The sequence below is a fragment of the Oxyura jamaicensis genome, chromosome 5 (genome assembly GCF_011077185.1).
Source record: "Oxyura jamaicensis isolate SHBP4307 breed ruddy duck chromosome 5, BPBGC_Ojam_1.0, whole genome shotgun sequence".
NCBI lineage: Eukaryota > Metazoa > Chordata > Aves > Anseriformes > Anatidae > Oxyura > Oxyura jamaicensis.
Window position 1 is genome coordinate 40640317 of NC_048897.1, and position 14928 is coordinate 40655244.

Consider the following 14928-nt stretch of genomic DNA (forward strand, 5'->3'; position numbering starts at 1 on the left):
CACAGATGCCTGCTATATTAAAAGTTAACATTTTATTTTCTGTATCATGACTCAAGTTTCCCCAGATGTATAAGTAAATGAAACACAGTCCACAGTTGTGCTGGAGGTTTTTTTTTTTTTCATTTCTGTAAAATACATGCATGTTGGTTCGTGTGTGTGTGGTATTTTATAGTAGTTCTAGCTGAACAAGAAGCTAACAATACCATGTGTTGAAGGAGGTACCTGGAACTCTTGACTAAATAATTTAGGGCAAGAACCATGTCTCAGTTTTGTTTAGTATTTAAAAGTCGCTGGGAAATACTGGGAGCCAACTAAATTGTAAAATATGTTTTGTAGTTCCTTCTAACATTCAGCCTCAGATGCGCAGGTGTTGCTTTTGTCAGATGAATGCTGTCTGATTTCTATTGCTATGTAATTCACCTGCATCAAGATTAAGAAACCATTTTTATTAAATAAGCTTGGAAACAAGATAAATGTATTTTGCTTTTGTGTAGCATGTATTGGATATCTGTTTTTCTGATGAGCGTTTAAAATGTTTTCTAGTACAATTGGGAGGAATGCATTATCTCTCGTATAAAAGCAGTACTGCACTGAAATAGTCCTCCTTAATTTTGGTCAGAATGAACAAAAGTGTCTGTGTTTATTCCTGCCTAATGCATCACAAATCTGCTGACATGCTAACCTTGGAGTCTTGGCTGGCGGTAATCAGGCCTGTGCACCGGCAGGAAAGATGTACCTAATGCACTCCATCAGTGCAGTTTGCATATGGAAGTTCTCACAGGGGAGCTGCCCTGTGCCAGCTGAGGGTTACCTGCCCACTGCAGTTATTGTATGTAATTATCGAACCAATCTGTTCAGCCCAGCAGGGTTTAGATGGTAATCATGAAGCAACACTTTGGAAAGGAAAGATGTAATGCACTCTCCCCTTCTCTCACAAGCCATGTGAAGTTGTAACCACTTTTAAAGCTGTGTTAGTAAAGCTATAGTCTTACACAATTCAGTAAGAGGTAAACTCTTCTAGTGTTTAAAATGGTCAGCTATGTCTCAGATACATACACAGCTCAACTCATCCTTTGCAAAAATTATGTGGCTTTGGAAAAAAAAAATCTCCTAGCCTTAAGAATAGTTTGTACTAGTAAGATTAATTATAATACACGGATAATAGTTCTATGCGTTTAGAGGTTTTAAGTTAATGTACCTTGAATAGAGTTCAGCCTTCCCAAGTACCTCTCTTTGGAACAGAACCCATAGCTGCTATTAGACAAAAATAATAACGTACTGTCAGTGGGTGTTAGGTACTTATAAGCTGTGCAAAGAAAGCCTTCAGAAGCCAGGATCCAGATAAACTTGAATTTAATGAGGTGTAATTGCTAAAGAAAAAGCAATTAACATCAACTTCACGTAATTTTTTTTTTGTTCTTTAAGATTCTTCAGCTTGATTCCCTTGTAACCAGTTACACTACGTAAATAAAAATAGGTTTTGATCATAAAAACTTGTGTTTTTATACATTAAAATTTCAACTCCTAATGTGATCTGTCTATAGGGGAACTGAACTTTTAAATTGTCTGTTGCCTAGTACTAGTATTCTTGCATTAATATATGAATAATTTTTCTCTACAGCTGGGGACCTCATATATTTATATGTGGGAATAATGGTTAAAATTACGGAATACCTTGTGAGGATATTTTCTACTTTTTGTGGTCTTCCCTTCGCTTGAGTTCAACTGCCATTTGTTTTACAGAAAAAAAGAAAGGCAGCAGTTGCAACCAATGAGAGCAGTGAAGCAGAAGTGGAAGATGAAGGAAGTCCAGCAAAAAAGAAGCCTTCTTCTTCTAGTAAGTCAGAAGATCATTCTTACAGTCACATCTACTGTTGTGGTAGGTTAACCTTGGCTAAGGGCAAAGCTCCCACCCTGCCATTCACTCCCCACATCAGTGAGACAGAGGGAGAAAAGCTGAAAAACCTCTTGCGTTGATGCAAAAATAGGGAGGGAGAATCCTTATCTGTTACTGTTGCAGGGAAAACAGACTCAACTTGGGGAAAATTGTTTTAATTTATTGCCAATTAAAATAAATTTTGGTAGTGAGAAAGACAAACATTAGAACAACATTTTTCCTTCCCGCCCTTCCCAGCTCTGCTTCTTCACTCTAGACATTTCTATTCCACTCCCTGGAATACAGGGGGGCATGGAGTGTGTTATGGTCAGTACGCAGCACTTTGCCCTTTCTTCCTCGCACTTTTTCCCTGCTCATTTGTGGGTGCTCTCTCATGGGCTGCAGTGCTTCAGGAAATACCCATCATGGTCAAGTAGTCTAAAAATAATAAAGTGGTGGCACTAGACTCTACCTCGAAACAAATCTTGTTTAAAAAAAAAAATGATTGAGGAGTATAGCAGGATGTAAAAATGCAACATTTCAAAGATAGTAATACTGGTAAGCTATGAATTTGCTCTAGTATATTTACTCAGCCTGGTACAAAGTACGAGTAATTAAGCTAGTATTATTCCAGAAGGTAACACTGATCTGTTCATTTTCAGCTGTTTACATTATAGAATTCTGATCATCAAAATCAGTGGTTATTTCTCTAACGTGAATGCCTTTTGAATTGTTGATCTCAATTTATTATGAATTTTCTAGTCTGTCAGTGGCTAAAATAACATTAGCCAGATTATACTTGCTTTGAAGGAAATACAGTTATTTAACATAGTGCTCACTTTTATCCTTGGTTTTAGCAGATTTTATTGAAGGCCTTGTAACAAAATATTTAAAAATACAGCTGACTACATACTAGTTGTTTTGGTGCACAGGAACAGAATATACTTTCACTTTATATCATATATTACACTTTTTATTCCTCTGGGATTGTGGATTGAGATTTTTCAAAGACTGAAATGAAAAAGAACTTCAGGAGTTGCAATTTAAGTGTTAGCATCAGCTTTTTATAAATGTTAAGATTTTTTTAAACTAGAGGCATTTGGGAAGTTGCGAGTTTTCAGGATCCAGTGATTAAAACCAGTTATGAACATAAATCTACATTTAAAGATTCTTTTGCTAATTCAATAGATTTGCAAGTTGAAATGGTTCTAATTTCACCCTTTTCTAGTTCTCATTTTAATGAATACCAAGCAGGGGTGGGGAGGGCATATCAAATTATCTTAAATAGAGAGATGCATGTGCTTCATCATTTCATTGTCTTCAAATTTGGAATTAAAAACTTGTCTGCTTACTACACGATTCATAAATCTGCATTGAAAGAAAAGGCAACTCTTTCATAATCTTATGATTCTGGTGCTTTTGATAAATTGGAAATAACTGATTACAGAAATATTTAGAACTGTATTTCCAAATCTGACTGTTTTTTTGTTCCTGTGGACTTGCTTTTTCCCTTATGTGATAAGTCCTGTGACTTAAAAAGACTTAAAAAAAAATAATACAAATCCTAGTTTACTATCCATTAAAAGGGATAATTTCCCAACCAATGCATCTTAATTATAGAAACTGAAGTTTAGTCATACAAGAACACTTACCACTTTTTGAAATGCTATTTTATTATAGCTATGTCTGGGTAGGGGTTACTCTTGCAGTGTTCAAATAACATCTCATGAGTATTTGGACTTATGGGTGGCAAGAAGATTGATGCAGCCTCTTGCTGTTCGGCTAATTGGCGTTAACTGCATCTGACTACTCAGTTTGTCTAATCCAGTCCAAAAGATTAGTTGGCCCCAAAAGACCCTGATCCAGCTGTGCAGCAGTTTGAGCACACCATGGTGCTCAGTTGTCTGCAGGGACTTTGCCAGTACAGAAGTCTGTAAATGCTGAGATTAGGGAGACCCAGACTTTGTGGAGGAAGAAGAGCACAACTAAGAAAGGACAAGCAGGCTTGTCCCATGAAAGGTACCCTTTCAAGACAATATGGATGATGTTGAAATAATCTATTAGTCAATCTCTTTCCACCAGCAAAAATACTATCAAAAGATATAATTACTATTTAAAAGTTTTTTTTACACCTTGTTGTAGTTCCATTTTCAGCATTAGCGGCCTTCATGTATAATATGCAAATTTGTAAGTGATGCTGCTGTTACAGCAAAATACCAAATTTTGGCAAACACTACATACCCTCCAATGCTTCTGCAGGGTTGTACTGCATAATATTAATAGTTCTATTGTACTTTTTTAAAGTCAATGTATGGAATAGGCAGCTACTATAAGGAACTTTTGTGAAAATAGAATAAATACTGCAAAAACAGGAATTTTCTGAGAATCTGTAAACAGTCCTATGTTCAAAGCTACCACCACTGGGAGTTTTCTTTAATCTTGGGGTCAATGAAGATTGGGTTGTATCAAACAGAATTTTGTATATGAGCTTTTTTCTCTTGTGATTTTTTTTTAAAACAATTTTGGTTTTTATTAATCGGGATACCATAGAGGTAATATAGCGTAAAGTTCTAACATAAACATGACATTGAAAGTCCTGTATTTTTAATGGGATTTTTAATAGGTAATACTGCTAGGGGTAGGAATTGTGCATGTCTGTATTGCTGTACAGCATCTAACGTGGTAAGGCCTTAACTGAGGTCTTTGGTTTACTCTTGCAGTATAAAAATATATAACCATGTGAACAGCTCTATGTAAAAACAGTTATACTCATGGATTGGTTAGAAGACATTAAAAAATGGAGGTTTAATAGCATTTCTCAATTAATAGGTACTTAGCATTATGCTTATTTACATTGTGTGGCTTTGCATAAATCAGTATCTGGGTTTTTGTCCTAGAAATCTTTTCTTTCGTGATTCAAGCAAGATTTATTACTTAATGTTGGATTAAATCTATACTCGGGTTCGTTTTTATATTTACAGAATTATTGGTCTTGTCCTCAAGCTTTAGGAGAAAGCAAATTATGGGGGGGGAGGGGGTTGAGCTTTTTTGTGGTGCATCTTGTTCCTCATCTTTGTAGCCTGCACCCATGCATACCTTACAGGTAAATTCTTGCCTCTTAATTTTATATCTTTGTATAACCATTTTCAGCAAAACCAGTACTCTACAATAGTTATAATAATTACGTCTGTTATTCTTTTGTTCCTTCACTTATGTTATCCTTACCATGATAAGTGCCAAACTTAATTTCTTATATGTAAAATATGGGAATGCGCCTGTTTAAGTCTGTGTCTGCTTGGAACACAGTTTTCTACTTTGTTTTCCTCTGTGTTTTAAGTATTTTTCTGTGCATTTTTTTTCTGAAGACTTTTAAGACTTTAACACCTTTAAATATAAAGTACATTAAAGTTCCCTGTTGTGTGTCATGGAACAACTTTCATTTACTACTAATGAAAAATATTAAATGTAATGTATTTTAAGAGTATTAAAAAAAATCTGAGGAAAACTTTCCACGTGGTAAGGTTTTGTATAATAACTTCACATGAAGTAGCTATATTATTTAAGAATAAAGTGGTCTGCTTTTTTGTTGTTTTTCTGTGACCTGAAGCTACAGCGCAGTGTTCTGAACGAGTGTAGCAATTCAATAAATAAAAAAATGAAATAAAAAATTTTCTCCAGAAAAGAAATATGTATGTATTGTAGTGTAGTGACCCAGAATTTTACTGGGAACTCTAATCTTTTTCAAGACTTACGTAGTATTTAAACTTAGTTCTTCCTGCAAATTGCTGTGTGATGGAGAGAAGAGCTATTTTTAAACACATGATCCATTTGACTACTGATTTATGTGTATAGGTACAATTGTGTTTTGGAACCTCTTCAGTAAAGCTGTTTTTACAAATAGAAGTAAATCAGTCTTTCAATTTTATCTGGGACAACTTAGTATTAAGATTTTTAACAGGACATGCATAGACTCAATGTTATCTTGAGGAAATATGCAGGTAGAAAGCCATGGAATAGTATGTTCTTGTGTCCTGATGTCTTCCCATTTTTTCCAACAGAAATGTATTAGCTTTATTTGTTATAGGAAACATCTATCGGGAAACAGGAGTCAGGACAGTACCAAAAGCCAAACCCATCCCACAACTATACAAACTTTCTTTCCTCTTTCTCTTCTCCACCCTGCAATCATATATTTCCTGGAATTCAAGCCCATATTTCCATTCTTCTGGTCTCTCTGTTCCTTTTTCTGACTCTAGTTTCAGATTTTTTTGTAGACAAAAGAACTACTGAGAAAAGGGATCAAGCCAAATAACCAAAACTGCTGCTACCTGTTGCACTTGCAGTCGCTTCAGCAGTCTTCTAAATACTGGAAAATTATTGTTTGAGAAGTGTTACATTACAGGGCTTCATCAGCTATGCAGGGTTCTCTGGATAAGCTGGGAAGAAGTCTGTCAGAGAACTATATACTCATCTTTTCTTGTTTTCTTCTTGAAGGGGGGGGGGGGGGGGGAAGGAAACCTTACTATACTTGATCAATATGCTCAACTGCTTGTGCTTCTTTTCTTTTGAGATTAAAAAGTGATAGCTATATTGTTTAATGGTGATTACGACAAGTGTAGTTTAAGAGCTTGTATAGACTAGCTGGCACCTTCCAACCATTATACAGAGCCTTTGCATGTACTCAGCCTTTGTAAGGTGTAAATTCAGCATATGTAACTGATCCAGTTGCTCACCTGCAGCATTCTTTCTGGTGGATTATTTTTCTTCACTTACCTCGTATTTGCTTCAAGTCTAAAATCTGTATGTGGCTCTGTTTGTAAATATTCTGCCCATGATGTAATCTAGCAGTCATCTGTGACACCTACATCATACCTGATTTCATCTGCTTAGTAGTGGTGTTTTTATGTTCAGAATCTCTCACTGTCCTCATTTACATCAAAGCTGACAATTAAGTGGGAAGCTTGGGACTCCCTCTGCCTGTTTTTACCAAAGAAACCTTTGTCATTTATATAAACTTTTCATTCTTTTGACTTGAGTACAGTTTTATTTCTCTTACTGCAAGTAGAATGAGAAGGGTGCACGTAGAATTGGAAAACAAGATGAGAAAGGACATGAAAAAGTGAGGGGCTCCATACACCAGCTTAAGGACAGGCTTTTCTCCCTGCACTTGTGTTAATCTTGATACATACCAAAATTTCCTTTTAAAACCTCAGTGATAGCTTGATAAGATGGAGTATTTTCTTTTGATACTTTTAGTAGTTGCAATGAATTTCCCTTGTTGAAATTTTAAGCTTATTAATTGTTACATCTAACCTGGACATGAAAGTTGCTAATTTTTTGCAGCAATCTTTGATGCAAATTTGATGAGTACAAAGGTCTGCACCATTACATCTCCCCCCCCCCCCCCCTTTTTTTCCTTTCTACAGATAAGCTAAATAAATTCAAATTTTATTTTTTATTTTTTGGGGGGGAGGGGGGGCACTAGAAACCATGAAATCACTCCTGTTTTTTTCTTTTCCTCATATTTCTCATTTTTCAGCTTTCTTAAAGGATAGAACCCAAAACTACATAGAGTGCTGCTGGGTTTCTTTTGTAGTATTGCTTTATAATACTGTTTAGACGGAGAGGATCAGATAATACAATGTACTTGTCTAATAATTCCTCTAGAGCCTATGGGACCACTGCTGAACTTTGTTACAGTCTCAAAACAAGCTGTGCAGTGACACCATCTGGTTTATTTTTGCCTATATAATTCTTCCTCACTTAAATTGCTGTTTGAACCTAATTCAGTTTAATCTGCTTTGTAAAAGCCCTCTCCCTTGCTTGTAATAGCTTTGTTTGCACCCTCATTCGGTGCTGCCCGCACAGGACTGTTGCTGTTTTCAGAAACAGAACTGATGTTTCTCCTACAGGAAAAGTTTGTGGGAAAGGGGCAATATATGTTACTGGGCTAACTGATTTTGAAAAAAGTTTAGCTTGTTGGTATAGACCTTCAGTTCTGAAATAGCTGCAAAATTTGATCCTAAACATGTTGAGAGCAGTGTTTTTTTGTTTAACGTAAGTTAATCAGATATTTAAAGATAATGTTTCTGCTGCATAAGCTTGAAATTATGAATAAAGGGCCATGACAAGTATTTTTTTTTCCTTTTTGGTATGATCCACTTGGAGATTGTCCATGAGGGTGTTTGTTTAGAAAAGCTTTGAAAAGAACTCACTAATGATGAAGGAAAACTGGGAGGCAGGTTGGCTTTCTTCTCCTTTCTGGTGTTCCAGTATGGGCAATTAGAAATGGGTAAGCTCTTTCTGAATGAGGAATTAGTAAGCTTCATTTGCTTGTATTTTACTCAACTACACATGAAATACAACCTTCCTGAAATACAAATATGAAAACTAGATAGCACATTTTTTTCCTCTATAAACAAACACCTGTAGTGTTTTCCTTCCTAAGGTCATCGTTTGTATTGACAGTCTTCCTGATACTAGAGCATGAATTTCACCTGCCTTTCCTGTGTGTGGCTATATGATTTATAATCTGATGAAAAGAAATATCAGCTACCGCAGTCAAAACTGGTGAAGAGTAATGAATGGGAAAAAGATCAGGTTGTAGTTTCATTTTTTTTTTTTTTTTTTTTTAAAAAGGAAAAACTTTAGTTATTCTCTACTTCCTGTTGCAATACGAAAATTCTAGGGAAAAATCTTAGGAAGGAGAGTAGAAAACCAGTAGATAACTGAGCATATCTGCCACTATAACTACTCAGTTTAAAAGCTCATAAGATAAGTCTGTTGCTAGAATTCACAACGATAGATGCTGTAATAGTGTGATTTGAGTTTATATTTAAACTAATACTTGAAGGTATTGTGCATATCAGCTGGGAGAAGGAATGATTTACATAGTGAAGTTACCACTTTAATTTGATACCTGTTTGTATAGCTCTTCAGCTACGAGAACTTCTAAGGGTACCTGAATGAATTTGATTTTTATACAGCAGTTGAGGTTGGGATGTCTGGTGTTTTGCCAGAATAGATCTTTCATTGATAAAGCTGCTCTTCTCAATAAGAAATCATCCCTAGAGCTGTCGGTTGTTTTGTGATTTATTAATCAAAGATGCATTGTCTGACAAAATATATTTGTAGTTTCATGTTGAATGCAGCAAATGATTTTGGACAAAAAATATTTCTTCATTCTCCATTTCATTTTCAAGAATGGAAAAATTCTTCAAAGTTGATTTCGGCATTTTCCATTTCAAAACATTTTAAGAGCAAATTAAGTTATGTAAAATAAAGCAAATGTGAAAGCAAAATAGGCAATAATTCTTTGCTTTTCTTGGTGTGGTTTTTATTTTGGGTGGACTGGAGACTGTTTTGGTTTGTTGTGTATTGTTCTCTGCTTCCTTCTTTCTTCCAAATTTACTCACTGAGCTTGAATGATCAGTGACTCATACTGCTCAAAGGCTGCTGTTGTCTTATGCAAGCAGCTTTTTTCTAAAGGACTTCCATGAAACTCAATCTTACATCCGTTCTGTGTCAGTAACACAGATTAGGAAGTTGACAGGGACTTTAGGGTTATATATAGGCTAACGGAGAAATTTAGATAGTTAGGCATGTTGACTTCAAGGAGGAAATTGGGGTTAAAAAATAATCATGAAAATACCATGAACAGAAGATGAAAAACATGTCATTGCTACTGTGCATCTGAAAACGGGAGCAATTTTTATTATATGTAATATTTTCTCACAAGTGACAAGATAAATGTGATTCATGTAAATGAGCTGGATTTTTTTTTCTTCATTTTGAGTGTGGTCTTTTTGAGCAACCTGCCTGCCAGGTTTACTAAGGCTCTGTTCACTTCAGAGCCATTTAGATGGCTATGTTCATTATGTTTTTTAATAAAATGTTGTCAAATAATAGCTTTTAATCTGAAGGTTAAGTTGCACTGATAGCTGAGCTGATAAAACAACGCTGCTGAACAAAAGTCGTTTTTTCTGCCTTTGTACCTTCTACAACTCTTGCATAAGCTTGGTTCAGAATGGTCTAGGCAGCTGCAGCTTACTAAAGCCATCAGCCCAAAAAAAGTTCTTTACCAGGTTACAGAGCTGGATCAACTTAGCACAAGGTTCAAAGGGCACCAAAAATGACTCAGCAGTGGGAGGGATCACAGAATAGGATTTTGGCATATAGGGAAGACGGACAAGTTTACAATTTGAAGAGGATCCGACTCTATCTTTTGGTGGAGGTGAGCTGTTAAATTTGCTCAGCAGTATGTAACTGTGGTTTGAAAAACTGAAGTGCATAATATGTTTTTTCAGGATAACATTGCTGCCCAGAAATTGTGGTAAATTCCTGTTTTTTCCCTCCTCGTATAAATCAAAACTAAATGGATAATTGGAGTTGGTCTGTCCTCTTAAAATAGTGCAAAGAATCTTTTTGTAATCTATTTCTATTATTTTACAGAAAATGTTGTCTTTTTTTGATTGAATTGCAGAAGCAGTAGCTACCAGAACACGGCAGATGACCTCACCAAAAGCCAAGAAAGGCACAGCAACCAGGAAGAGAGTTCAGAAGTAAATAATAAATGGAACAAAAAATTATGTTGCTCTTCAGCTCATCTCTTTTTTTTTCAGTTACTGCAGCACTGGAATCTATTACTTTCCTTTTTACAGGATCACTCCTGTAAAAAAGCAAAAAACACCCTTGGACTGCTGTTTGTACCTGTTTTTTAAGAATAAATGTTTTATTAAAATATTTGCATAATTTATGTATACTTTAGTACTGATGCAGAATTTTGCCAACTTTGAAGTGAGGATGCATTTTTATTCTTTAAGACATGAATTTGTGTATATAAAGGCAAACTAAAAGAAAGTTATTTTTCTGCTTTATAATGTAGAAATAAAGGATCAATGTAGTTTTGTTATGGGTACTTTTTAAGGAACCGTAGTGTATCTGATTTCTTTTAATTTTGAATAAATTTAAAAGAGGTCACTTAAACGTATACTCAGATGATTGCAGTTAGGAGTCTGAAATGATAGACATCTTTTAAATACTTCTCAAGTGTTTTCAACGAAGAGAATAAAAGAAAAATAATCTTTTCATTCTAGTTTGTTTAAAAAAAAAAATGTTTAAACAATTCTTTGTAGGACAGGTACTGAATTTTTTTGCATGGTGTTTGTATCATTTTCACATTATTCCCATTATCCAGAGTTTCTCTGGAAAGAAAAAAGAGACCAGAACTTCAGACGTAAGGCCCAGGGCATTAAAAAGAAAAAGGAAAATAGGAAAAAACATGGCCCTCCTCAACCCACTCCTCAGGTTTTTATTTTATACCTGTGAAGAGGCATTATAAATGTGAAGAATATCTTTGTAAGCTATCTTGTTCTAGTGAAAGCCTGACTCACTTGTGCTTCTCGTAAGAAAATAATGGTTTACCTTTTTTTAATAGTCAAGAAACTTGTAAGCTTACAAAAACTTCTTAAAAGCACTTCTTCGCTTGGCTTTGGGTCTTCAGTGTTGTAAGTCAAAAAATGCAGTATTTAATTTCAGTGTGAAATACCATTACTTTTCATTTAGATATGACAAATACATATAATTAGGGCATCAGCATAACTGACATCAGGGGGACTGCTTTATGAAGTTTGACAAACCGCAAGGAATCCATATGAGCCAATGACTGTGTTTCCGTGTGGATGTCCAGTGTACCGCTCAGATGATTGTATACTGCTTGGGTAGCTACACACTGAAAAATGTGCTCTAGCATCAAATGCTGAATGAATGATGAGCTTATGCTTTGAAAACAAAGGTATGTGTTGTTTTCGAATAAAACTGGAAAAACATATTTAGAAATTGTAGTGCCTTGGCATTTTGTTGTGACTGCTCTATGGACTTGTTTTCCCAGGTATTAGCAAAGTGTGCCTGATGGCTTTAAGCACAGCATTCTATTACAGAAGTAACAGTAGGACTGCTGAAACCCCTGATATGTAAATCTCAAATCAAGTTGCTGTTTTAACTCATTTAATAATTTTGTTCAAAAAGTGATAAACTGTTCTGAAGAACTAATACCAAGAAAGTATATTGTATTCTCTTGTCTTGCATACTCAAAGCTACCATCTTTTTTCTATACGTTACGTGTTTGACATTTTAGTAGCTTGTTTACTGGTAAACTTACTCCTTGAAAACTTGGAAAGAATGTGTTTTCTTTTGATATTACCAAAACCAATTGCAATAAACAACTTCTTGCGTCCATGTTTTGAATGTTTGAGCTGCAGATTTCACAAGCTGCCCCTAACTCTTTCCACCCCAAATTGTCTCAGAAAAAGTTTTTACCTGCAGCTGTTCTGTAAATCACCTTCCCTTCTAGGTGACTGTTGCTTCAGGTCTTGTCTCTGCTCACAGAAAACAGCGTGCAAAGCTACTGTCTTCGCAGGCACGAACGTCTCTGGCTCACTGTAAACTGCAGTGATGTTTAAACTGTGGGGTGGCCAGGATGAGCCAGGAGGAAGGCTGTGGTAATGTCTGCGCTACTGCTGTATGTATTGCGCAGACTATGTGTTTGTACACGTTTTTACTGTTTTGCAAAACAGTGATGGGGATATACACCACTTTAGAACAGGAGGAGGGTGCAGTAGATTTTTGTTGACATCCCCATTTGAAAGTAAAGCCCCTAACACAAAAGAAGCAAGCTGCCTTTAGACTGCATTTACTGCTCTTGATGACTCCAGTTGTGTGTAAATATTAGAAAACAGCAGGGTCCTGCATTCCAAGAATCACTTGAGCAGTGCCATGAAGACAAGTGTCCTTACTGGTATTGTAGTCATACTCCCAAGCTCTCCTGCTGTTTCTAATCTGTGTGCACAGCCGTGAAAAAACTGGACTGACATTTACAGGCACAGCAGGGAGACACTTGAGTAGGGAATGTTAAAGACTCCGCTACCTATGTTTCAAAGTGGCCACCATACATGATAAATCTTCACAGGAGAACTAGTCGGCACTTCAGCTGATGGTGTAATGAGGATATTGATAATGAAGCAGAGAATGCTTCTTTTAGTGCTTGAACATTTTGCAGACAGTTTGTTTATTTTTTTTCCCTAATCTAAAATATCTGGAGAGAGAATCAAATTCAGAATAGGTATAAGTTATTTTTCAGGTGGTGCTAGGTTGATAATTTTTACAAGAGTATTTCCCAATAGCTCCAAATCAAATAATAATTCCTGATATCTGTTGCTACTTGCACTAAGGGAGGGGGTCAGTTGCTTTCCTGAGTAGTTTGACAGCCTTTACTCACTGTTTTGTCCCAGTGAGCTGCCAGATTTGGGATGCCATAATACCAGTAATGCAATTAGGTTTTCTGCACGTTGTCTGGTTGACTTCTCAGTTAAGAGTTTCTTTCCCTTTGGGAATAAGACTAGACAGACTGTCATTTGCTATTACTAATTCTGCTTAGCATTATCACTGGAGCTTTTTTGTAATTAGCTATCTTAGTTGGCTCTTAAATTTTAATAGCCAATTGAAGCTACATTTTAGCCAAGTTCCATATCTAAATTGCATTCAGTCCATTAACAAAGTTGGTTAAAAGGCTATTAAAACAAAAGCCAATATATGGTGGTTAGCACTTGCATGTTCGCAGCAGTAGCAGTACCAGCCTCCAACGAATATTCTCAAGAAACGGCACTTCCTTCTAGCAAAGGAAGTGCACAAAGGATGACCAAACTTCATTTTGGGAACAAAGGCTGATTATGCAAAGTACTTGTAGGAAAAAAATAAATTGAAGTGTGTTCTTTTCTGGGAGAAGGTGGGAGAGACTTGTGGGGGATACAGAAGGGGGCAATTAATGGTTCTGCTCAGATTTGACGGGTTCTGGAAAAGCCAAATAAATGAAGTGATGTTTTTCTCCATTTCAGCTGATCAAAATTATTAGCAAAACCATCTGAAGCACCTTCTGGTGGAATTGTCATCTTGCTGAGTTTAGTTTGTAAAACATCCTGCCAGACATAAAAAAAACTGTAAGCATGCCAGCACACAGGCTCAGAGCACCGCTTCTCTAATTGATAGACCCTATAATTTTTTTTTTTTTCTAAAGACCATGGCTGGATACCTCAGCTTCCTGAGCGATTTAATGTAACATCAGTCTGAATTTTTTCTTCCTAGTAGCACTTGTTTAAATTAGATTTTTCTCCTTTTTTTTTTTAAAGTGTAGACAGGAGATTAACAGCCTTTGGATTATTCTGTGGCAATTAATGTCTTTCTTAGACATTTCTGCAATTTTTTATTTTTTTTTAAGATACCTTTACTTTTTTGAGAACTAGATATTAATGCTGCTACAGTTTTAATAGAGCCTACTAGTTGTTGTGTTGTTTCAACAGTGGTTGGCAGTGCCCTGTATGGGTGATGATAGATAAGCACCAGTAGCTTCATCGAAGGTGGTTTGAGGCAAATCTCAGATCACATCTGGATAACCAGTTTAGCGTATTCTTTTTCCAGCATGTGTAGTGGGATGTCTAAATGAGTTTTGGTAGTGTACCAATTGCATTATTACACAAGATGTAGGACTGGTGCTCTTTGAACATGAGCTGTATCCTGTTGCTGGAACATCAGACTGGTTTGAAAAGTGCTCTGGCAACAGGTGCCAGCTCCTTCACTTAGCATGCTGTTTGGAGGTGCTGGGCTTATCGCACTCAGACAGTGACAAGGTGAAGGAAGCTGCTTTATCTGTCTGAGGTTTGATTTTCCTGATATTCTTTTCCACAGACAGGGAGAAAGCAGGTGTGATGCCATCAACAGTCCTCTAGAAATTGCTAGAGTCCCAGTCAGGATCTGATGGGTAGCTTTATGCAACTGCATGCTAATTCACATGCACTTTGGTTTTCTTCCCTGTTATTTTCTAGATTGAGCAGCTGAAGATTTAGAAGGTGAGTCCATGAATCTTTTGCTTCATTTTAGGCCTTCTTTATCTCTGGGTTACCTGTATAGCAACAGCGTTTTAAAATTATTATTTTTATTATTTTCTTCATTTATCCTGAAAGAATACATTAAAAGGGAATATATTGCTTCTGTGAACTGAA

General features: G+C 36.1%; 1 protein-coding gene across 5 annotated transcripts in view; it reads left to right on the top strand.

Annotated features, from left to right (window-relative positions):
* Window positions 1-12112, top strand: part of VRK1 (VRK serine/threonine kinase 1) — a 50225-nt gene extending 38113 nt beyond the window's left edge. For all 5 annotated transcript variants that reach the window (XM_035328192.1, XM_035328193.1, XM_035328194.1 and 2 more), the window contains 2 exons: window positions 1744-1837; window positions 10359-12112. In XM_035328192.1, coding sequence (XP_035184083.1) covers window positions 1744-1837; window positions 10359-10441 — 177 coding nt within the window. In that variant the 3' untranslated portion in view covers window positions 10442-12112. The remainder of the gene's footprint in view (window positions 1-1743; window positions 1838-10358) is intronic.
* Window positions 12113-14928: the final 2816 nt, after the last annotated feature.